Source organism: Eulemur rufifrons, chromosome 19 (assembly GCF_041146395.1).
Source record: "Eulemur rufifrons isolate Redbay chromosome 19, OSU_ERuf_1, whole genome shotgun sequence".
NCBI lineage: Eukaryota > Metazoa > Chordata > Mammalia > Primates > Lemuridae > Eulemur > Eulemur rufifrons.
The window spans coordinates 87736606-87762226 of NC_091001.1; the positions used below are offsets into that span (position 1 = coordinate 87736606).

Here is a 25621-nt window from a genome sequence, read left to right on the forward strand (position 1 = left end):
CAGGTTTCTGGTGCCTACTCTAATCTCCTGATTCTAGCATGTCCTTAAAAATTTCATAATCTTCCTCTCAAAATACATTGTACTAGATGGCAATTGTAAAGCATTTTATTCTTTTCTAAACTTCTAGCTAGTTTTTTTTTAACTAAACAAATTAATGTAAATGTAAAATATACAATCTTAAAGCTGGTTTCCAACCCTAACATAGCTTGAGCATTTAGTAGATAAATATTAATTATGAGTTATCATTGAGTTCTAAAATAGATTGTGCATGTTTACTTATATTTTTGTATAATTCAGCCTTCTGTGGTAATTGTCTAGTTTTTAAATTAAAGTTTATTGTAATCTTTAAGTTCATGATCATTCTTCGTATTGTATCTTTGTTATTTGCAGGAGTCCAGTTACTTGCTCTCTTAGTTCCCACTTTGATCTCTTACCTGCTGGATGAAAATTCTTTTGCCTCAGCAAGTTCAGCTTCCAAAGATCTTCATGAGTTTGCACTCCAGAATTTAATGCATATTGGACCTTTATATCCACATGCTTTCAAGACAGTAATGGGGGCTGCTCCTGAATTGAAAATACGCCTAGAAACTGCTGTTCGAGCAAGCCAAGCTAGCAAAGCTAAAGCAGCTGCCAGGCAGCCAGCCCCTACCATACATTCTGCACCAACAATTAAGCTAAAAACAAGTTTCTTTTAATTTTTTCTTCCATTCATTTTTATTTATGTTGTCAGCTAGCTCCTAATTAGTGAAAGCCACTGTATCATTCCAGGCTATAGATTCTGTTTTGTTTGTATATTGGTGTTACAATGCTTCCAAGTAGTATAAGTGAAATAATGTTCACACCACTTACTGATTTTTAAGGAGTGATTTTTTTTATCATGTGATGAATTTGTTTTTATTTTTCCCCTAATAATGTTTCCCTTTTATTAATTAATTTATTTTTTAAGCACTGAGCCATAGTCTTTTAAATTTAAATGCTAAAAACATAATTGTATCATGTAGTCAGGCAGCCTATTGATATTGTCAGGGAAAAAAATAAGTCAGAATTCAGCATCTGTCATGAAAAAATTCAATTGAAAAACAAGCAGATTTTAAATTTTGAAGTAACCAAAATAATGGAAAGTATCTGTTTTGTGATGTATATACTATGAATAAAATCACAACATTTTCTAAGCATTTCCCAAAATGTTCTTATCTTTCTGACAGATCTTTTAACTTTCATATTAAATTACTAAATTATGCTTGTGTGTAATTTAGTTGTTAACTGAATCAGAATTCTCACTTAAAGGTCCATTAAAATGTTTCAAATGTGGCATAATGTTCTGCTTTTTTTTGTTTTAATGGCTAACATTTGGCCTCAGTTATGTTTTGTAATTACAGAGCCTCAAGTTCTGGCTATGATGGTTAGTTTCATTCATCAAATATTTATTGAATGCCTACTGTGTATAAGGCATCAAGCTAAGTGCTTGCTCTAGGGCAGAGAGGCGTGAATTAGTCATAATTTTAGTTATGCCAGTTTCTCATGCAGTAGGAATTTTACCACATGAAATAGATAATTCATGAAATGAATGTTTGCCTCAGTGTTTAGCAAATTTTAGACACCAGGTTTTACCAGACAATGTAACATGGATTATATTATCAAAAGCAAGTCACTTTTGAATGTAACTATTAATGATATTTGTCACCTGTTACCTGCTATTTATTCTTTTTATAGTCACACCAATGAGGAGCTCACATATCCCTGCTTTTCTTCCTTACTCAGTCTTTTAGATCTCAGGTAGGCACTTTCTTTCACCTGTTTTCTCACTGATTTTTTTTCATTTCAGTTGTGTGTTTCCAAAGTTATTTTCATTGTTTTTTGTTTTTGTTTTTGTTTTTATTTTTGGTAACAACTTTATTGAGATCTAATTCACATACCATACAATTTACCCATTTAAAGTGTACAATTCAGTGGTTTTTAGTATATTCAGAGTGTTGCAACCATCACCACAATTTAAAACATTTTCGTCACCCCAAAAAGAAACCCCATACCCTTTAGCTGTCATCCCACTATCTCCCCATTTGCCCCCAGACTTAGGCTACCACTAATCTACTTTCTGTCTCTATAGATTTTCTATCATGGACATTTCATATAAATGGAATCAAATGATAAGTGGTTTTTTGTGACTGTCTTCTTAGTGTAATGTTTTTAAGTTTCATTCACATTGTAGAATGAATCAGCACTTCATTCCTTTTTATGGCTGAATAATATTCCATTGTATGTATATCACATTTTGTTTATCCGTTGATCACTTGAAGGATATTTGGGCTATTTCCACCCTTTGCTTATTAGAAATAATGATGCTGTGAATACAAATTTTTGGGTGAACATATGTTTTATCTATCATCTCCTGTGTATATACCTCAGAGTAAAATTTGCTAGCTCAAATAGTAATTCTGTTTAACTTTTTAAGGAACTGCCAGACTGTCTTATAATCTCATTTTTTGTACACATGCATGGACACTCATAACCTCTTTTCATTCATCTATTTATAAAGTATGTTTATTTCTGCTTTGGCTATTTTTTGCTGTTCTTGGTACCTCTCAGGCTTTTCCCATCATTTCCCACTTTAGGGTAGACTGCATCATGCATTAGCAATGATACTCTCTCCCTCTCTCCCTTTTTCTCTCTCTCTCTCAGTACATCTTTTTATACTTTGTTGAAACCCCTCTAAGCCACTGCCTAGTTCTAGTTTTCTATGATCATATTTATAAAAAGATCTGTTTGAAGATTAGTATTTATTAATTTGTTTCACTGCCCAGCCTATGAGACTTTTCTCAACCTGAATAATCATATTTATTTGATTGTGAACATCCAGTATCACGAAGCTAAAAGGAGAAGCATCATTATAGCCAGCAAATTCTTTCTGAAGCATAATCTGAGCAGTTTTCACAGTTTGCTTTCTACGTTCTCATTAGTCAATAGTATACATTTGAACTCTCAATTAGAGAAAACTAAGTTCTGAAGTTAGGCATCCCTGTTCTGAATAGGTTCTGTCATCAACTAGGGATAGAACTTTGGACAACCTAACCCTTTGGGGCTTCAGTTTTCTCATCTATAAAATGAGAGGAAAATTTAGTGAGTGTTCTCTCTCTGATCTTCTACACATCTAAAATGTACATATGTCTACGTATTTTTCCTGCTCGCTCTTTCTTTTTTCTTTTTTTCTTTCTTCTTCTTCTTCTTTTTTTTTTTTTTTTTTTTTTTTTGTAGGAAAGAGCTCTTGCTATGTTGCCCAGGCTGGTCTCAAACTCCTGGCCTCAAGTGATCCTCCCATCTTGGCCTTCCAAAGTGCTGGGATTACAGGCATGAGCCACCACGCTCGGCCCATCCTGCTTATTTTTATCAAGGGAGTGAATCTTTGCCCATCCTTTAATATTGGCATATAATGCTATTTAGTCTGATAAGTAGTCCTTACATGTGTACAGAATTGCTATCACAGTATGACAGTGTAAGATACTCTAAACATATAACCCAGACACAGAAGTTAAAATATTATAGATTGTTACTATCAATAAGAGCTCACATTTCTGTTGTGTACCAGGCACTGTACTAGACACTTTATACCCGTTATTAATTTTCATTCAAACAATGCTGAATGATGGACATAATTGGTCCAATTTTCAAAACTTTTGTTTAATATTCCTCACATTTTCTTCGTTCTTAGTTATAATGTTTAGGTTGATGCCAGAAATGGCTAGAGTAGAGCTGTAAATAAATTTCTTACCTTAAATGCTTTCCATCAGATGGATTACTTATAATACCTGTTTTAATCATTACCAGCCTATTTCTGGTTCTCTCATATCTAAAAGCTTATGGCTTTATGAACTTCATAGAATTTTACTTAAGAATTTCACATCTTAAGTTTTTTAGAAAAATTATACTGAGCTAAGTTTTTAGTGCTGCCACTAAACTAATATGTGAAAATCATGTATGTACAAGTGGCTAGTTACAGCTATGCTTTTCCTTCAGGGGAATTTGTTCATGGCTTTTGTGTTCTATTCACAATTCCCTGTCTCTTTTTGTCATCGGAACTCATGGATTTCCATTTCATGCATTGTTTTCCTCATACACATGTACTGCTCTTTATTTACCCTTTCTCCTCTTTACTTTGAATTCGGGTCAAAGAATCCATGGACATTTAAGTGCACTTATTTGGCTTTTCCAACTTTTATAACTTCAATTATTTACTCTTTCTTTAAATACTCTTTCTAAAACTCTTTCTTCCTTTCCAACTTATTTCTAGTTATATAGGACAAATGGCACTCCTGTTTCATTTGTGAAACAAAAAAGGGCTTTAATCATGTCTGAGTACAAAAGCCGAGTCAGAGGGAAAAGGAAAGTCAATTTTATATCTTATGATCAATTTTAATTATAAAATTTGCATTCATTAAAATTTTGGGAAACTTACCACAACCCACCACCTAGACCAAATTAATGTTAATATTTTAGTCCATATTCTTCCACATTTGTAATCATCCTACATGGAGGATGTTATATCCTGCTTTCCCCCATTTATTTTATAAGCATTTTCCCATAGTATTACTCTAATAATAAAGTAGAATAGATTTAGTGATTATCATTTTTTGATGACTACTTAACAATGGATATACCATTATTGACTTAGTCATTACCCTTTATTTGTGTACTTTATTCCAGTTTTTATATTTTTATAAATTTGCATTTGACATTTTAAAAATAAAACTTGTAGCATATTTCCTTGGGACATATTTTCTAAAGGGGTTATAAAAATATGACAGGTTTGAATTTTGATAACATATTGCTGAATCTTAAAAAGCGATAGTTTTTGGAGTAAACAGACATGAAAATGAAACTGGGTCACTGTTTTCCAAATTCCAAGAAAATGCTTGTCAATGCCTTTAATTGTCCACAAAAATTTTGATATACCTAAACATAATTTTTAAAAGACAGTTGACTGTAAATCATTAAGAAGCTAGTAGAAAAGGAGTTAATGGAGTTTGGGTTGTTTGTGGTTTTTTTTTGTCTTTTTAATTTATTTTTTAATTTTTTTTCCTATGAATATTTTTTTCTATTCCTGTCCCTTCTACAAGAGTTTGGGCTGTTTTTAGTGAAAATACATTTGTTAAAACAAGGAAAGTGATAGTCCTGCTCTACACGCTGTGACTCTGGTGTGTTGTCTGTGGGAGTGGGTGCAGGATCAGCTTCAGATGCAAACATGGCAAGAGCAGTGGCAAACTGGTGTGCATGTAAGCCAGGTAATTTAAAGGAACTGAGGGTAGAAAGGGTAACGTGATTATTAATCTTCAGATGGGAGGGCCAGCTAGCCCTCCCTTGCCAACAGGTTGATATTTCAAATAAGTGGTTTGCAACTGAACACAGTTTTCTAAGAAAGCTGTTTTGAAAAAGATTGCCTTATGATTGTGTATTCCTTGACACTGACATGTATAAGGAGAATTTGAATTCCTGTTTGTCAGAGATTTTTGTGATACGATTCTCTAATGCTGTCTCATTTATTCATTGGACAATTTTTTATGGAGCACCTACCATATGCCAGGCATTTGGAATACAAGAGTGAACGGTCAAAGAATCTGCCGTGACAAACTTACATTCTGCCTGGAGACAGAGATAATAAAATAATCATAGATTGTGATAAGTAGTAGGAAGGAATGGTATGATAAGAGAATAATAGGCAGGGATTCCTTCTTAGGGCTGTCCGGAATGCTAGCCTCTCTTCTGCTCTTGAGATTTACATATATAACTACCATATATAACTATCCATTGGTTGTCTCAGAGACAACTCAGACAAAATTTAAAATTGAACTCTTCACCTCCTTACATAAAACCTGCCTCTCATCCCATGATCTCCCAGTAAACAGCTCAACTATCTTCTCTTGTTGCTTAAACCATAAATTTTGGTAACATCCCTGATACTTCCTACTTTCTTCCTCGCTCTACTTAATCACCAAGTTTCCTCAGTATCTTATCAGATGCCTCCATGTGTCTTTATTATAATTTTTACCACCTTGTCCAAGTCACCATGTTCAATTGCAGTATAACAAAGTGGTTACTGGTGTGGATCGTAGGGTCAGTTTGCCTGGGTTGGAATCTGGGTCTGCACTTACAACCTGTGTTACCTTAGGCAAGTCACGTCTCCTCTTTTTGCCTCAGTTTCTTCATCTGTAAAATGAGAATAAAAATAATATCTATCTCATAAAGTGATTCTGGATTAAATGAGTTAATACTTGCAAAGGACCTTAAAATAGTGCCTGATCTTTAGGAAACAATTTAGAAATACCTGCTAGTGCTATACTTTCCACACAGAAAACGAAATGATTTTTATAAATGTAAATCTGATACCCTAACGAAAACTCTTCAGATGGTTTTAACATAAAGACCAATTCCTTAATGCGACCCTCAACGTCCTGCATAATTTGGCCCCTACCTGTTTCATCTGCTCATTTTACTTCATGCCACTGCCTATGGCCATATGATAGTGTCCTTATCTGTCAAATGAAAATAACCTTAGTACTTACCTCATAGAGACATTGTAAAGATTGAACTAATGCATGTAAAATGCATTATTTTTATTGAGTAAATAAGTGTTAGTTAAAAAATAATAATTACTACTTTTGCCTTGCTCTTGTCAGCCATGTTGGAGTTCTTTCAACATATCAAATGCACTGTGTGCTTTTCTTACTCAAGGTGTTTGAATTTTGCTGAAAAAGCTCCATTCCATCCTCATCTTCTTGCTAATTTATATTCGTCCTTCATATTTTAATCTAGTTACATTCTTAAGAAAAATGTTGCAGCATTAATTTGGTTATTGCTGTATACTAAAGACCATATTATTTAAATTATCTGTTTCCCCTATATTGTATTTGTATCTATTGGCTCCTTTAGCTTGAATACAATCAGCTTATTGGTCATGATGTTATATGAGTTTACGTGAAAGTGTATTAGCTGGTTCAAACCACTCCTACTCTTGTTACTTCATGTCCTGCAGCTGAGGGGAAATCTGGGAAAGGAGATAATGATAGAATTTTCCATTACAGAGAACAACTGCAAGTGCTATAATTAACATGTATTGAACAACAGTAGCATATTGAGGGCCTGCAGAGTAGAGGGAGAGAGATGTAGTACATGCAAAATAGGTTAAATTCTGTTTTAAGAAATCTAAGAAAAGCATGGATCTTCAAAAATTAAAACAAAAATGCACTGCACTTCTTTAACTTCATTCATTTTCTTATTTTTCTGGGACAATGCCCAGATTTTTCCCCATCATGATTGTAAAAAATAGTGTACCACATTTAAATTTTTTTGAGGGCCAACTTAATTTATGTCTAAGGAATACCAGCTGGGAGCTTGGGCAGGAGGTGCTATACTGAGCAATTCAAGCCTAAATGAAGATCGGGTGTCTTCTGCTGAGAAAGTGGCTAGACCTGGAAACAAGTGCTGCTCAGTTGCATAGTTGGCAGAAATAGCCAGTTTATAAAAATGTTCTTCTTATATACACACGTGGTCATTTTTATGTAATGAAGATTACATTAATTGTTTGAAATTAAGTTCCTGGCTTAGAAATGGGGACACCTTAGTTATTAAAAGAAAACAATCTGTTGAATAGCGCTTCCATTCACTGGAATTTTTTTTTCTCTTTTTTTTTTTTGAGTTAGTCTTCGCTTTGTTGCCCAGGCTAGAGTGAGTGCCATGGCGTCAGCCTAGCTCACAGCAACCTCAAACTCCTGGGCTCAAGCAATCCTCCTGCCTCAGCCTCCCAAGTAGCTGGGACTATAGGCATATGCCACCATGCCCAGCTAATTTTTTCTATATATATTTTTAGTTGGCCAGATAATTTCTTTCTATTTTTAGTAGAGGCGGGGTCTCGCTCTTGCTCAGGCTGATTTCGAACTCCTGACCTCGAGTGATCCACCTGCCTCGGCCTCCTAGAGTGCTAGGATTACAGGTGTGAGCTACCGTGCCCGGCCTATTCACTGGAAATTTTAAAAGAGAAAAGGAGTAGAGAAGCAAGGGATGGAGTTGATGAGGAGAAAGGAAAAGAATGTGTTTAAAAACCAGTTTACCTTTGCTTAGAGAAATAGAATCTGAAGTTGATCACCATTAATATTCCAAAGCTGGGCATGGTGGCACACACCTGGAGCCTTCCTGCTGGGAAGGTTGAGGCAGGAGACTAGCTTAAGCCCAGGAGTTCAAGGTTGAAGTGAGCTATGATTGTGCCACTGCACTCCAACCTGGGTGACAAAGTGACACACTGACTCAAAAAAAAAAAAAAAAAAGTTGCAAGACAGGTCTTGCTATAGCTACAGAGCTGTATTATTAATATCATGTTATGTTGGTCTCTGCTGTGTTAGACATTTAGATTTATTAAAGTAATAGTGATTTTAGATTTGAAGTATTTATTTCTCTAAATATCAGCCACTATAAAATTAAAATTAATTTTAATTGTAAAATCAAATTTTATTTAAATAGTTAAATTTATTAAATTTAATTAATAAAATTTAATTTATTTTTAAAGTTAAAATTAGGCAACTCCCTAACTTCAATCATAGTCTTCCAAAAGAATATAATAGTAATAATAATAATGACTAATAGAAGCTATTTTCCCATCCTATCACAAGACTGTTAAGTAGATTTAACTCTTAGACTCCACAAAAAATTTCAGATAGTAGAATCCCTTCATTATCAACTTGTTATTGGCTGTTTTCTCAACCTAGCCATTGCTAGACTTCAAATTTAGGGAGTAAGTTTGGCTGGATCCTGAGAGAAAGTAGAAGCAGGGACTGGCCCATGGAAGCAGGGGAGGTAGAAAGGAGAGGTGAGAGATTAGGGAGTGGATACGTGGTAGAAAAAATGGGTAAACAACTGTTTATTGCACATTCCTGTTCCCCAAAGTTCTCTTCATTCCTGGGGAGGCCTCTCTCCAGTCACAAGAGCCATCAAGTTGAATTTGAAGCCTGTTCTTTGAGCAGTTAAAGGATCAGAGACCGAAATAACTGGTCATTTTGGACAGTTTTAGAAAAATAACCACTGATTTTAATGAAAAATACAAAAAAAAAATCACATGAATTATTTGTCATGTGATAGAATTATAATCCCCATTCTACAAAGCATACACATATAAACCTAAAAATAGCAAACACTCCTGTTACCAAAATAATCTTATAGAGTTTCACAATTTTCACTTTAAACTGGTTATTCTAATAGATAAATCAATATTTGGAAAATTCCTCTGTGTGTCCAGTAAGGGAACACTATTTTTATGTCACCCATTTAGGCTTTATTAATTATAAAATGGAAAGATCGGACCTTGAGGTCTGAGGCTCAATGAGTAGGCATGGGCATTAATTTTGTTTTTAAGATTATTTAAACTCTATTAAATGAAAACTCTGAATAGGGGATGAGAAAGGAGGACAAACAGTTATTGAGACCCTTAGTTTTTACCAAGGGCTGTTTTTTCACATGTACTATTTCAGTTAATCTTGTGAACTCTATTACAATTAGAACTGTCATTATTCAGTATATACCATATACTGGGCACTTTGCTAGGGGATTTTACATTTCTTTTCTCATTTAATCTCACATTAATAAGGTAAATATTATTCCCATATTAAAAATGAGAGAATTGAGGATGAAAAAAAATTAAACCATGTGCCCAAGATTTCTACATTTGGAAAACTGTAGTGAGAAATAAAGTTTAGGTTTGACTAATTACAAATGCTATGTCCTTTCTCGTTATTAATTTTTTCAGATTTTTTTTTTCAAATTCAAAAACACTTTTGCTATAGTGATTGAGAATACACATGAAGAGGGATTTCTGCGATGCCCACAATGTTCTGCTTCAGGATCCAGGTGGTGGTTAAATGGAAGTGTTGAGTTCGTGAAAGTTCATTGAGGTGATACCATTTGTGAGCTTTTTTGTATGTATGTTATATTCGATAAAATGTTTACTTAAAAAAATTCATGCTGAATACAGAAAATCCAAAAAAAGAGACAGGCACAAAGGGAGAAAATATCACGGTATGCTCACTACTCAAAAACTAACAGTTTCAGCAGCTGATTCACTATAGCAGAAAATTATGGGATTCATGGTTCTTACTCTTTTAACACAATTTAGGGCAGAAGAACCCTAAGGGAAGGTCATCTTTTCAAAAGTAATGTTTTTGTTAAATTGTAAAAGAAATATTACTGCATATGGAAATTTTTTGAAAAAGCGAAGAGTAAATTTCTTCATTATTCTACCTGACTATAGTCACTCTTAATATTTTGATATATTGAATGAAGGTGTCATGACATTATAGATCATCAGTACCATTTTGAGTGTAAATAAGTCCTTGAAAAACAAAAAAGATACTGTAATAAAGTTGAACTGTGAATTAAAACAGTGCTTTTGTACATGTGTAATAGTCCAGATCACAAATTTAATTACATTTATAGTTAGTTATGAATTGATTTAAAAGAATTGTTAGACACATCTTCTATTAGAGAAAAAAATAGCTGTTAACATTCAAACTTTCAAGATTAATTAAATCCCTCACCTGAAAAGTTATGCCATTGTTGCATTATTGTCCCCTTGGTACTCTGATAGGTCTATTAAGAAAGAGAGAAGTCAACCTGTTAATGAATAGATCACTGAACTAGCAGTCTGGAAATCTGGGTGCTAGTTTTGGCTCTGCCACTCACTCAAGGCCTCATTATGGACAAATCTCAAAGACCTGTAAATGAGAAGACTGGGCTGTATCTCAAAGGACACTGACAGCCAAAATAATTTGACACAGGGAATTTGGCCAGGTCTGGATCAACCTCTTATGATAATAAAGAATTAATTCATAAAGCAGAAACATTAAATAACTGAGAGAAGAGTTTGCCATCTTTATTTGCAACCAGAGCAGATACAATGTGTTTCCTGTTCTTTCCACAAGTAGCCAGGGGAAGGGGGGCGAGGGGGAGAGGACAGAGACAGGATGTCCTTCCTTCACATACCACTCACCAGCCTACATCTTTACATTTTTTCATGGCCATCAAGTCTAATAGCCCAGAAATTCATCCTACAAAACATAAGAATGACAAATAACTTGTTATGGTGACTAGTGCTTAATTTCATTTGCATTTGTTACTTTTTCTTTCTGGAGCCTTATTTCTCTCATTGTTGTTGTGTGAATTTATGGTGACATAATATCAGGGACTTCGAAGAAGGAAAACATTTACAGAGTCACTTAAGAAAGGACTTTGGTGTTCCTTTGGTAGGTTGATACTTTTGCCAGTTTGCAGGTGAACCATGGAAGAAACTGGAAACAGGACAAGTGAAAAAGAAGGGCCTGGATACCTAAAACTGCTCTATGGAGCAGAAAGGGACTTTATTCTTTCAGGGAGTGTAGCTTTAAGGCACTGTGAAACTATTATATATACATCAATCTTTTTTCTATGACAGGAACTGTGTCATATACCTTTATATTCCCAGGACGGGATATAACTGACAATCAAACTATTTGTTCTATTAAATTGAGTAGGCCAGCATGGTGACTCACGCCTGTAATCCCAGTACTTTGGGGTCCAGGAGTTCAAGATCAGCCTGGGCAACATAGTCAGATACCCTGTCTAAAAAAAAATTAGCAGGGTGTGGTGCCGCGAGCCTGTAGCCCCTGCTACCTGGGAGGCTGAGGCGGGAGGACTGCTTGAGCACAGGAATTTGAGGTTGCAGTGAGCCATGATTGTGCCACTGCACTCTAGCCTGGGTGACAGGGTCAGGCTCTGTCTCCAAAAAAAAAAGCAAAAATGCGCAAGAATAAGACAGGAAACACAAGACTGAAATAACATCTGTTACAGGATATCTAAACTTTCACAGGATTACTACAAAGGGAAAGAAACTTCAACAGAGCAGTTTTCAGATGAGTTTTTAACAAACCAGAATTTGAAAGAAGCAGCAGAAAGCAGGGGATCAGAGTTCCTTGTAAGTGGCAACTGATCAAGCAACAGGTTTGAAACCCTTGAGTGAAAAAGAAAGGCAGGAACGACGGCGGGACGCAGATTGGCAGAATGAAGTGGCTAGGGTCAGAGAAACTCCGCAGTCGGAGCCCAAGGGAGAGGACTGAGCGCAGCTGGCTGGGGAACCCACGTCGTGCAGCCGGCCCGGCTAGCTCGCTTTGAGCTTGTTTCTCAACAGAACGACCAGGAAGCCCTAAAAGATGTGCAGTTCGGGCTGGTGTTTTGGCGTTATAACTTCCGCGTGTGTGCAACGGGGAGCACCGCCCGCGAACTTCCGCGTGCGAGGGCGACTGGAGAGACGCCCGCCCGCGCCCAGCCCTGCCCTGCCTGAGAGGAAACCCGCGCTCCCCGCCCGGCTGGCCCCCACCCAGGCGAGAGGGGCGGGCGAGGGGCGGGCCCGCGGCCACGCCCGAGCCGAGGCGCAGCCCCACAGGCCGCCCGGGCGCGCTCGCCGCGCCCCGCCCCGAGACTACACTTCCCAGCAAGCCTCGCGCCGCCCGCGCGCCGCAGTTGACCCATTTCCCGGCCCGTCACGGGCTCGGCCGGCCCCCGCGCCCAGGCGGCTGCTCCCTGCTGACTGGGGTGTGGGCGGGGAGCGACGGAGGGAGGAGGAGGCGCTGTTGGCCGCCGCCGTTGCCTCCGCTGCTGGGCGCCGGGACAGCTCCCCGGGTTCCTGCAGCCGCCATGGACGAGCAGGCGGGTCCTGGCGTTTTCTTCAGCAACAACCACCCGGGTGCAGGCGGTGCCAAGGGGCTCGGGCCTCTGGCTGAGGCTGCCGCGGCCGGCGACGGGGCGGCTGCGGCGGGGGCGGCCCGAGCCCAGTACAGCCTCCCGGGTATCCTGCACTTCCTGCAGCACGAGTGGGCCCGCTTCGAGGTGGAGAGAGCCCAGTGGGAGGTGGAGCGGGCGGAGCTGCAGGTAAAGACCCTCCCGGCCTGGCCCTCTTCATCCCGCCTCTTCGCTCCCTTCCGCCCCGCCCCGGACCCTTCACCCCCCTCCCCCAGCCCTCTCGTCCCCTCCCCCTTACGCCCGCCCATCCCACCCAGAACCTCAGCCCCTTCCTCCTTCACCTTTGCTTTTCGCTGACCCCACTTCTTCGACCCCCGTTCTCACTCTTGCTCCTGATACGTTGTTTATTCTCTTCACTCCTTTTCGTTGCTCTTTTCCACTCTTAACTCCCAATTCTCATTTCAGCTCTCTTGCCATCCACATCTTAGTGCTTCTCTCTCTTTTACTAATTGGCCTGACAGTAGTTTTGAGAGACGCTGAGCAAATCATCCTCTGTCCTAGAGTGTCCCATCTTAGGTCTAGAGACGTTTCCCGCAAAAGGTATTAGCACTTGGCTTCCCTCTCTGCAAGGAAGGTGATCAAAGAAGACAGCACAAGTTGTGTTAGTGAAGCCTTGACTTTAGGCGAGAAGCTGGCTTTGGGCAAAAGCATTATTAAAATATCAGCTCCCTTTTTATATATGTAAATGTTTCTTCTCCACCTTCTTCCCTCCTGCATTTCTTTTAGGTGTTCCAAACTCATGGATTTTGAATGAAGGACCTAGATGATCAGAGTCAGATGAGGGTTCAGAGATGGTTTCTGTTCTCAGAACCTAAAATTCCCAAGGGTTAATTTTATGTTAAGTATTTTGGGAGATCAGCTTGTACTTTAAAAGAAACTAAAGGAACTTTAAAGTTAGTTACATTCCCTTGCATAATCTGCAAGATAAAAGTATGTTCTGGGAGGAGATACGTGGGCTTTTAAAAGAATGAAGGTGAGGCTGATACTTTACAGACTATTCTGAATTGGTAAAGAGGTTTTCAATGGCTCTTAAAACTTTCCAGGCATACACCAATTTCAGGAAGAACTTAAAAAACTATGAATAGTTCTGCCTTTGTGTTTTACAGGCTAATCTTGTATACTTATGTCATTTGAGTATAGTTTTGGTTGGTGAAACACTTGAAGTTAAAATGCTACCCAGTGTGTCACTTTTTTTGGTAACATGTATTTTCTTTGGTACTTAAAAAAAAAAGATTAGAAGTCTGTTAAATAGAATCATGTGCTGGAATAGGTTGCTTTGGTATAGTGGAAGTGGCTGTGGAAAGAGCAAACAGACAAGGGTTACAGTAGACAGGGTTATAGTAAGGGTAGTGTGCTTGTTGCTAGCTCCGTGACCTTGAGGAAATCCTTTAACCTCTCTGGGTTTTGGCTTCATCCTTTGTTTATTCAGCATATGTTTGTTGAATGCCAGCTCTGTGTCTCTTGGCCCCAAAAAGCTTCTGCCCTCATGAAGCTTATGTTTTAGGTGGAGGCAAATGATCAAGCAAATGCATCTATGTAATATAATGGCCTTTAGTGGCAACTGCTGTGAGGAAAAAAATAAATCAGGATACAGGAATAGAGTGTGTTAGGGGCAGCTATTTTAGATGAGTGGAGGCCTCTGAGAGATGACATATGAGCGGTTGAATGAAGTGAAGGAGTGAACCATAATTTCTACACTTACATGTTTATATTATATTCTTTGGCAACTTCTTATCCCTACTGTTATGTTGCTTTAATATCTAGTCTATTTGATATTTGTAAGTCTTCTCATAATGAATCTGACTTTGTCCGTGTAGTAACCAACAAATCTGCTTATGCATTCACCCATTTTTTTTTTTTTTTTTTTTTGAGACAGAGTCTTGCTCTGTCACCTGGGGTAGAGTGCCGCGGTGTCAGCCTAGCTCACAGACCTCAAACTCCTGGGCTCAAGCAATCCTCCTGCCTCAGCCTCCCAAGTAGCTGGGACTACAAGCTCATGCCACCAAGCCCAGCTAATTTTTTCTATTTTTAATAGAGACGGGGGTCTCGTTCTTGCTGAGGCTGGTGTCGAACTCCTGACCTCAAGTGATTCTCCTGCCTTGGCCTCACAGAGTGCTAGGATTATGGGCGTGAGCCACTGTGCCAGGCCTGCATTTACCTTTATTACTAGTACATTCTGTAAATGAGCTTGTGGATTTCAGGCGTCGAGGAAGTGTTAAAGGCAAGGTTTAGCTTTAATGTTGTACTATCGTGGGAAATGATTTTTGTATGTAGCTGCTTAAATTTTAATTTCTTTTTCAGTGTAGGGAATATAAGATAAATCACACTACTTTGGTCAAAAACAAACACGAAAACAATGCTTACCTTCCTACTTGTGGAAGTTTGGGAATTTCCAACCCATTCTGCTTCCTGTTCTCTTCCTCCCCTCATGTTTAAACTTTTCAATTTACCTGTAACTGTAGTCAGTCTTCAGTTTTTACATGGGAACAAACCCTACACACACCTTCCGGGGTTATTTATGGCAAATGTTAAGCTTCAGGTAAGTTTCCTGTTGGTGCTCATCATATTAATGACACTACTTTTTTAATAGTGGTTTTTTGGTTTGTGCTCAAATTAAGCTTCCACAGAGAAATTTTAAGAATGTGTCATATTTTCCAAACAGAACTCCTGTGTATTTTGGAGGGAGAGGGTTTGCAATACGCTATGGTCTTATTAGCATAACTGAAAAAAAATTTTAATCATTTCTTTACATCATTAAATTTGAATTTTTTTTTTTTTTTGCCATTGAAATTTTCTTAGAAAAACAATACAAAGTAAAAATGTTCAATGAATTGTGATGAAATAGGGATCAGTTGGTGTCCTTTTAATTTTTGTGTTTCTTTTCAACCCGTTAACACCAAAGTCAACAAAAATGCCTTTAAGATTAAGTCTAATTTGTTCCTTCAGGAACCTGTCAGTCCTGCTCTTTCAGGTTGCCAGGGCAGAGCTGTGAAAGGCAATCCAGGCTTGAGTCTACCTGGCCTGCCTTTATCACTTCCCCCTCCACATCTTGGGAGTAAGAAAACAGCCCCATTGTACCAACACTTCTTGGTCATTTATTTCCCTTTGCCCATCTTAGTTAATAGACTTTCTTTTTATTTTTGCAATACTCCTCTCACCCTCATGTAGATGAGAATAGGCAATTTGTGGGGGAAAAAATGATCAAAATTATTATTGAGCTTTACATTTGTGAAAGGAATACTAATCATAATTGAGAAAATTTTTTGTATGTGAGACATTGTACTGGATGACCTCAAAGAAACAGGCAGTCTAGTCAGTATGATAGAACATAAACAACATGTAGAAGAATCTAGTGTTCATCATTTGGGGGGCGGTTAATTTTCTTAGAATAGCGTAGGAGAGAAGAGCTAACAGTGAATGAGAAGAATAGCATAAGGAAAGAACTTTATGAGGTCATGAGAACCTGAGGCTCAGTATTTGAAGATTACTGACTTAGGAGAAAGCAAGCATGTAAATAAAAAATAGAAATTATTGGCCCTAGATTTTGATGGTGTGTGTGGTATGTAGGAGATTCTGACATATACCTGGGAGTGCTAGAGTTGTATGAAAAAGGTGGTAAGATTGAGTAGCTTAGGACATGTCACGATGTGAAGGCTGTATGCTGGAGTATTCATGAATTTGGGTTTTGGCTTTAATAATTCATATTTTCATTCCCCAAATATTTTTCAAGCACCTACCTTATGCCAGATCCTGTTCTAGGCACTGGAAATAGAACAGTGAAGAAAACAGATCCTGCCTTTATGAAGCTTAAATTGTTGGGGCAGACAGACAGTGATAAATAAATATATAAAATGTTGGAAGGTAATAAATACCCTGATAGGGTAAGGGGGTATGGAGTCCTTGAGAGGGTGGGATGGGGAAGAAAGGCTTCACTGATAAGGTGCCATTTGAGCTAAGACCTGAAAAGGAAAGCTGGGTTACAGTAGACAGGTGAGGAAAAGAGCTTTCTAGGCAGAGGGACCAATTGGGGGAAGGTAGCATGCTTGGAATGTTTGAGGAATAACAAGGAGGCAAATGTAGCTAGAGTAGAGGAAGAGAATGGAAGAAATGATGTCCAAGAGGTACTGGTCTTGTCCATTGTGAGAACTTTGGATTTTGCCTCAGCAAGATGGGCAGCCATTGGAATGTTTTCAGCAAAGGAATGATACCATCTTTAAAAGGAACCCTTTGCAAGAATTCAGAATAGATGTGGAGTGAAGACAAGGGTAGAAGAAGCAGGAAGGCTGGTTTAGGAGGCTATTATAATTAATCCAGGCTGGAGATGAACTAAGGCGGTAGTGATAAGTTATACAAGTATATACCTTCATACATGTTCAAAATATAATGGATTCTGAGTACATTTTTGAAGGTAGAACTAGCAAGATGTGCTAAAGGATAGGATGTGAAGTTTGAGAAAAAAGAGAGTCAAAGATGACTTAAAAGTATTTTGACTGAGCTGCTTCATAGGACTGTTGAGAAAATTCACTGAGCATTTTAATGGAAAAATGAGAGTTTATTTTTTGTAATTATTATGACTAATATTTATAATTACCGTGAAAGGTGACATGGCAGAGGTCTGGGTTTAAAATCCTTGTTCTAAGATTTACTATTGTATTTTAGGCCAGGCACTGTGGCTCATGCTTGTAAGTAATCCCAATGCTTTGGGAGGCCAAGAGAGGAGGATCGCTTGAGGTGAGGAGTTTGGGACTTTTGTATTTTGTTCCTAAAATACATATTTGCCATAATTCTGACCTCTCAGAGCCTTAGTTTCCTCATGTGTAAGGTGAGGATAATAAATCTTCTGAGAATTAAATGAGATATTTAAAAGTACCTAGCAGAAGCCTGGTGCATAACACAAAGAAAGTGCTTAATAGTAAATGGTGGCAAATGCGTGTTGTTAAATTTTTACGCTCATTTTTCTCCTTATCCCCAGAGAAAAGCATAATTTTGTCATGAACTCTACTAAGGCTAGAGCATGTAAGTGCCATCCTGGGACCATGCAATCTAATATTCTGGGTCCGACCTTGGCACTAAGGACCATTTAATAGGAGTGAATGGTTGCCTCAGTGTCAGCCTCAAAACGTTGATTATATACTTCAAGTGTACCTGCTTTCCTTAATCACCCACTAGGTGTCTTATCTTGGAATTTGTATATACATTTCTGAATGTATTTATCTTAACTTTGCATTACATCCTAGGTAACAAATTGTATGCATTTACTAACCAGTCTATAAAACTAATTCTTGGTTTTATTTGGCCATTTAAACCACTTCCTTTAAATTTGGAGCAGACAAACCCCATATAATTTTGTGAGCAGGTTAATTTTTTATTCTGTTCGTATCCTTGATAATTTCATAATCTTTTAATTATATTTTGGGAAGGTAGTAGAGGTTTTACTCTTTTAAAACATATCCTATTATTTGTCACTCTTGTTCAGTATTTCTTAACCTTAGCTGCAATCTTAGAATAATCTGGGGGGAACTCTTAAAAATATCTATTCCCTGGGTTCTACCCCAGATCAGTTAAATCAGAATCTTGGGAATTAGAGCCCCTGGCATTAGTTGTTGTTGTTGTTGTGTTTTTTTTTGTTTGTTTTTTTGTGGAGAGAGAGAGAGTCTGTTTTTGTTGCTTGGGCTAGAGGATAGTGGTGTTGTCATAACTCACTGCAACCTCAAACTCCTGGGCTCAAGCCTCCCAAGTAGCTGGGACTGCAGGCGCGCACCACCACAGCTGGCTAATTTTTCTATTTTTTGTAGAGACAGGGTCCTGCTCTTGCTCAGGCTGATCTTGAATTCCTAGCTTGAAGCAATGCTCCTGCCTTGGCCTCCCAAAGTGCTGGGATTACAGGCATCAGTTACTACTCCTGGCTGAGGATTTTTTTAGGTTCCCCGGTAGGTCTAATATCCAGCCAGGAATGAGAACCACTGCTTCAGTTGTTGTTTTTTCTGTCTTTTACACATATATGTGTATGTATGCATGTACATATATGTATATGAAAGGTTGGTGATTTCAACACTTGTATTAGTATTCCATAATTCCATATATGGATGGCTTTTTATAGAATTTGGGGTATAATTTCTGTTCCATTGTTCTTTCTGATGATAGCTGGCATTTTATTTTTAGACAGTTGAATATTATAATTTGAATCACCTCCCTCTGAGTGATATAATGGTACAGTAATCTTTGAACTGGAATGAACTTTGGAAGTAATTAGCTCCAACTTTCTTATATAGGTAAAGTGAGGCCTGCAGAGAGGTTAAATGACCAATAATGAATAGGTTTTGTACAAGCCCTGTCACTTAAGTCTCTGGATTATCTTTACAGTTTTCTTTAAAGCCCTTTCAGGTGTGTCACCTTGTACAACTTTCTGAGATAATCAGAGTAAGCATGATGCGCTGATGCCTACTTATATTTTTCCTTTTTATTTAAAGTAATAGACATAAAGACTTTACTGTTTTACTGCTTCCTAGTTTATTTTATTGGTTACATTTAGGATTTTTCTCTGTCTTTGGTGTTCTATAGTTTGATTATGATGTATCAGAATATTGATTTATTTTTATTTTATTTGCGACTTTATCAGGCCCTTGAATCTGTGGGTTGGCATCTCATTAGTTCTGCAGAATTTTCAGTTATTATCTCCTTAGATTTCTCCTTTATGGCATTTTCTTCTCTTTTTGAGTCTGATTACATGTATCTTAGGCTTTCTCCTTTATCTGCTCTACATTTTCCATCTTTTTATCTTTCCATGCTTTATTCTGGATAATTTATTCTGACTTATCTTCCAGTCCATTAATTTTCTCTTTGGTTGAGTCTAATTAAAGCCATCCAATGAATTTTTAGTATAAGTTATTGTTGAAGTTCATTTTGGTTCCTTTTCTAATTTGCTGGGTCATTTTTTTTTATAGTGTCCTATTTCCTGCAGATCTTTTCAGGGTCATCTTTTATTCTTTAAACCTAGTAAGTAGTTACTTAATAGTCGGTGTTATCCTGGGCAATAGTGAGACCCCTGTCTCTACAAAAAGTAGAAAAATTAGCTGGGTGTGGTAGCATGCGCCTGTAGTCCCAGCTACTCAGGAGGCTGAGGCAGGAGGATCACTTGAGCCCAGGAGTTTGAGGTTGCAGTGAGCTGTGATCATGCCACTGCACTCCACCCTGGGCAACATAGCTCCAAAAAAAAAAAAAAAATACTTGATGTCTCTGTACTTCCTTTGTCTTACTTTTAGGTCTTAGAGGTTCCTTTGTTTGGTCTGTTTTTTGTGCTGGTTGTTGCTCATGATGACTTGTTCCTTTGTATGCTTGGTTTATCTTTGTTGCTTCTTACTGTCCTTGAAGAAGTATGACTAATCTGAGTTCTCAAATAAAGGTATCTTCTTCAGAAAGGTTTTGCATTTGTTTCTGGTAGATGCCTGGAGGCATTACTAGTCCAGAACCACTTTAAAGCAAATTCAAATTCATTGCTTAAGGTTCTTGGACTGCCCAGCTGATGTGAAGTTTGGTTGTGAACACATTTGAGGGCCAGTATACTTCTGCTTCATCTTTGCCTTGAGGATATGAGGCCCCCTTAGGGTCTTAGCTGAATGTGAGGTATATCACTCTGGATGGTCTGGATGTTTGATTTTGGCCCTTTGGGTCCTACAAGGGTATCTATTCTGAATGGCCAGTACCCAAAGGGTAAAAGTGGCTTTTACTCCTTTACTTCACTGTTTCCCATTTTCCCTTTGCCGGCCAACTATCTACTTGATGTCAGCTACACGTTTTTTGAGACAGAGTCTCACACTGTTGCCTGGGCTACAGTGCAGTGGCGCCATCATACCTCATTGCAAACTCAAACTTCTGGGCTCAAGCGATCCTCCTGCCTCAGCCTCCCGAGTAGCTGGGACTATAGACACGCTTCATGATGCCCAGCTAATTTTTCTATTTTTAGTAGAGATGAGGTCTCACTCTTGCTCAGGCTGGTCTCAAATTCCTGAGCTCAAGCAATCCTCCTACCTCGACCCTGCCAGAGTAGAGTGTTCAGATTACAGGCATGAACCATTGCACCCGGCCCAGCTACACTTTTTTTTTTTTATATATTTCAGAACATTACGAGGGTACACACGTTTTGGTTAAATAATTTGCTTTTGTACAGTTTGAGTCAAAGTTATAAGTGTGCCCTTCACCCAGGTAATGTGCATTGTACCTGTTAGGTGTGAATTTATGCATCCCCTTCTCCCCAAGCCCACCTACTTGATTTCCATTGAGTTTTATTTCCATATGTGCACATAAGTGTTGATTGATTAATTCCAATTTAGTATTAAGTACATGTGCTGTTTGTTTTTTCATACTTGGCAATACTTCGCTTAGAAGAATGGTCTCCAATTCCACCTAAATTGTTACAAAAGATACTAGATCACCGTTTTTTATGGCTGAGTAGTATTCCATGGTATACCACATTTTATTAATCCACTCATGTATCGGAGGGCACTTGGGTTGTTTCCACATCTTTGCAATCGTGAATTGTACACTTTCTGATTTTAATTCTGGGCCATTAGAATTAAAATTGCCCTTGGAATCTTTGAAGTTTCTTGCCTGGGTGGCAAGACAGTCCATTGACTGTCATAATTTGGCAGTGGAAAGTGTGGGCCTTAGAGTCTGACAGCTGACTCTTATAAATCACTTTTAATTTTTAATTTTTCTAGGCCACATTTTTATTTGTAACATTTGGGTGATAATGTACCTGCCAAGCAGGAGGAGTTGTAAGATTTAAAAAAAGATAGAGTATGTAAAATAAGTAGTACATACTGGGTGTCTAATAAGTGGTTTGCTGTTCTTGGTTGAGATTTCTATGGACAGAATGTATTAAATTGTATTATTTATTTAAATCATATTTTAGAAGCCAGTAAGCAGTTTAAGAGATCCATTTGGCATGATAGCTACTTAGTTTCTCTTTGCCTTGTAAGTACAAGTTGAGCAGCCCTAATCCAAAAATCCTAAATTCAAAATGCTTCAAAGTCTGAAACTTTTTGAGCACTGATGTGATGTCACAAGTGGAAAATTCCATAACTGACCTCATGTGATGGGTTGCAGTCAAAACACAGGTGCACAACACAGTTTATTCAGCATCCTTAAGGGAAAAATAAAATTACCTTCAGGCCGTGTGTATAAGGGATATATGAAGCATAATTGAATTTCATGTTTAGAATTAGATCTAAGATATCTCATTATGTATATGCAGATATTCTAAAATCTGAAAAAAAAATCCAAAATCTGGAACACTTCTGGTCCTAAGCATTTTTGGATAAGGGATACTCAGCCAGTAGTGGTTTAAAGACAATAAACTGAAGGTGTGTTGGAAATAGGGGACAGGCTAGAGATGAAAGTAATAGGTGGTGGTAGCTTGCAAGTATTGAGGACTGCACGTATTAATAGTTACAGAGGAAAAGTTGGACTTCAGGAGAGAAACTTGAGGCAAGAGAAAGAAATTGGGGACGGGAATAGAAGAGAGGAAGAGACAAAAGACAGGAGCTGAGGGGCAGGAGAGAACAGAGGCAGACCAGAGGGAGAAACTACGCATGTTAACATATTCTTAACTCCTAAAGGATGTATTATCTGTGTGTTTCATTTTGGTACTTGTAATTGTAGGATTTTAGGGCTGGGATACACACACTCGCACAAATGCATGCACACACACACACACACACACACATGTTCACTTTCCTCCCCTTGTCCCACTCATATCTCTACTCTGAATATACTCTCCCCTTCATTAGACTGTGTTACCTCTGGAGGGATCTTAGAACTCATCCCTTATTTTATTAGTTAGAGCTAGAGAAATGCAGTGACTTGTCTCAGGTCACTCTGTGAATTGGTATAGACTTAGTTTAGAATCAGGAGTTCTAGTACTTAGGCCAAGGCATTGTTCTCCATACTATACCTTCTCTTTTTATTGGTCCCTCACTCTGTGTGGCTGCTTCCAACCTGAAGGAGCCAAGTGAATTTTAATATTTAGATTATTAAGTATGCTTTGAATAGCTATCATAATTTAAATTGTCACTTATTTCAAGTAGAATAATTTAGTGAAACAGTGAATATAGTAAGGAGTTCTGGAAAATCTTTAACAGTTTGTGTTTCTCAAAAGTGTTTAACCATGTATTACTCTAATTTTCTTTTAATTATTTTTTTTGTAGGGAATACTGAAATAAAATGCATATTATTTTTACACAAATCTACAAATTTAGAGCTTATTCACTTTGCTCTGAGGGTAACTTAAGTTCTATATATACATTTTAATATATTTGTATTTATTGATCATATATCAAATTTTGTGTAGTGCTTTGGTTAATAGGGTTTTTTTCCTTTAAAGAGATGGGGTCTTGCTGTGTTGCCCAGGCTAGAGTGCAGTGGCTATTTACGGCATGCAGTATGGCATGACATAGTGTACTGCAGCTTCAGACTCCTGGGCTCAGGTGGTCCTTCTGCCTCAGCCTCCTGAGTTGCAGGGACTATAGGCACATGCCATGCCTGGCTTGATTATTAGGCTATTTTTAGCCTATCTGTTTTACATATGCTATGTTAGAACAGAATAATATGTCAGCTGTGTATTTGCTTTTATGCAGAAAGTTATTTGAGGAAATAAGATCATTTTCTTTGGCAGACTTAATGCTGTTTAACCTTTGTGATAAAAGTACCTTATCTGAACAAGATGTTGGCGTATTAGAAAATATTGATACATAAGAAGGAAAATTTATTGTAGAGTTGACTGGAAGCAGTATGGCAGAAGGAAAAAGGAGTAGGTATTTTGTTTTGGAGATGAGATGGGGAGAAAATAAGGGAGTAGGAGCCCTGGAATTAAGGTGAGCATTGGAAGTGTTGAACAAGGTTGGGTGAAATAGTTATTTTGGGTGTGGCAAATAGGTTCTTGGCATAACTGCACCAGCCAGATCCAAGAAAAGGGCCAGGGAGAATGTTTCATTACTGAACTTAGTTTTCATTGGCATTCATTTGAATGTGACAGAAATCGGATCCAATACCTGTATATCTAGTTAGGAGAAATAAACATGATGTCAGATTCCACAAGGATGATAGCAGTTTCACCTGATGGAAAATTACAGCCCAGTCTAGGACTTGCTCTCAATTTTTTTTGTTTATACTTCCTAAATGAGAAGGTGAGCAAAGGAACTTAAATTATAGGTACAACCAAAACCTACTTCTGAGGAATGTGGATTCATATAAAGCTGAAAGGAGGGAACAGGGAGGAGCCTGCAGATCTGGGTCAGTGCACTTAGTGAACTTGAAAGAGTAACATCAGTTGGGGAGAAGGTATCCATGGTCCTAGTAATTCAACCCAGCACTTTATCTGTTGTTTCCTCTTTCCTTTCTTCTTTACCTTCCAAAACATAATAATAGTTTCATTTATTGAACACTTACCTTGTGCTAAGGACTTTACATATATAATCTATTTTAATCCTTGTAAAACTACATGTGGTAAGTATTAATCGTTCCCTAATTCATAGATGAGAAATTTGAGGAGAAAGGCTAAATAATTTGCTAAAGCAAAAGGTTGATTGATGGTCTGATTATGTCATGGTAAGTAGAAGGAAATATTTTGACATTTTTCATTTTCTCTTATGCTTCTGGGTCAATGTACAGGGCTGGAATGTTTTCGTCCCTCTTGTCTATCTAGTGAATTTCTAGTCATTTTTCAAGATTCAGTTTACTTTCTCAGAAACCTGTCTGACCTCCAGTCACAAGGAAACCTCACGCTCTCTTAATAGCTTGTGTATATAAGGCAGAAGCGTTGTTATCCAACACCATCCAAACTGGTAGTTGATCTGTTAATTCGAAAAGATGGTTAAAATGATACCTTGAATAATTTATTTTAAGTTAAAAATAGATAAATGTATAGTCATTTGCCAGTGTAACACCAACGCCACCCACCCTTTACTTTTTGTCTTTTAGAATGCTGATTAGAGTTCTGTGTTGTCATTCTTGAATAAGCCACAATTATAATGTATTTTTTTTGATTTCTGGTTTTGGGTTTCCTTAAGTAAAGCACACTGAATGCAGAATCCTAGATTTTTATGACCTCTCTCCCCAAATCTTTTACAGTTGTTTTTATCCACATTTAATTTGACAGCAGTATTTTAGTGGGTTTCCTTTATTGTCTTGTCTTTCCAAAGCATTCTTTCTTTTCATATTCATATTTTACTGGTTTATGTAATATTTAATTAACTAATTAAAGTAACAAGTGCAACTGGCATAAACAGGTTTGGGAGGAAACGTAGTTGACTAGGTGCATTTACATAGCTCTACCATGGAAACCGAAGTATATGGGTAAACTATAAAGAATAGTTATGAGCTGTGAATATTTAATATGCTCTGGGCTTTAGGCAGTGTTTTCCAAAGGGACTAGAGAATACTGGTTAATCCATAGGATTGGTTAAGAGGGGATTAGTGGTGAGAACTTCTGCTGTATTTCTGTTATACCACCTATCTCATACTTTGTATATTTGTTTCCCCAGTAGACTGAGTCACTTAAGGGCGTTTTTATTTCTCTAACATCCAGCAGAGTGACTGGCATGTAATAGCTGCTTAATAAATGGTTCTTAAATGAATGAATCATGTGTTATATTACATTGTTACTGAATATGTATTAAAGATGTCTGTGTATGTATATCTTGTCTCCCATCTAAATTGTGTCCTTAAGGGCAGGTCCCATGTCTCAAACATCTTTGATATTTATGATGTTTGTTATAAATGTAGTGAATGTACAGTATATGTTGGTTTTAGGGTATCT

General features: G+C 37.7%; 2 protein-coding genes across 2 annotated transcripts in view; both read left to right on the plus strand.

Annotated features, from left to right (window-relative positions):
* The window catches only part of HEATR5B (HEAT repeat containing 5B), an 85559-nt gene extending 84267 nt beyond the window's left edge, over positions 1 to 1292 (plus strand). Inside the window, exon 36 of the mRNA XM_069494416.1 lies at positions 391 to 1292. Within this exon, the coding sequence (XP_069350517.1) occupies positions 391 to 695 (305 nt within the window). The 3' untranslated portion in view covers positions 696 to 1292. The remainder of the gene's footprint in view (positions 1 to 390) is intronic.
* Positions 1293 to 12640: 11348 nt separating this feature from the next.
* STRN (striatin) overlaps positions 12641 to 25621 on the plus strand; it is a 98431-nt gene continuing 85450 nt past the window's right edge. Inside the window, exon 1 of the mRNA XM_069494248.1 lies at positions 12641 to 12936. Coding sequence (XP_069350349.1) covers positions 12703 to 12936 — 234 coding nt within the window. The 5' untranslated portion in view covers positions 12641 to 12702. The remainder of the gene's footprint in view (positions 12937 to 25621) is intronic.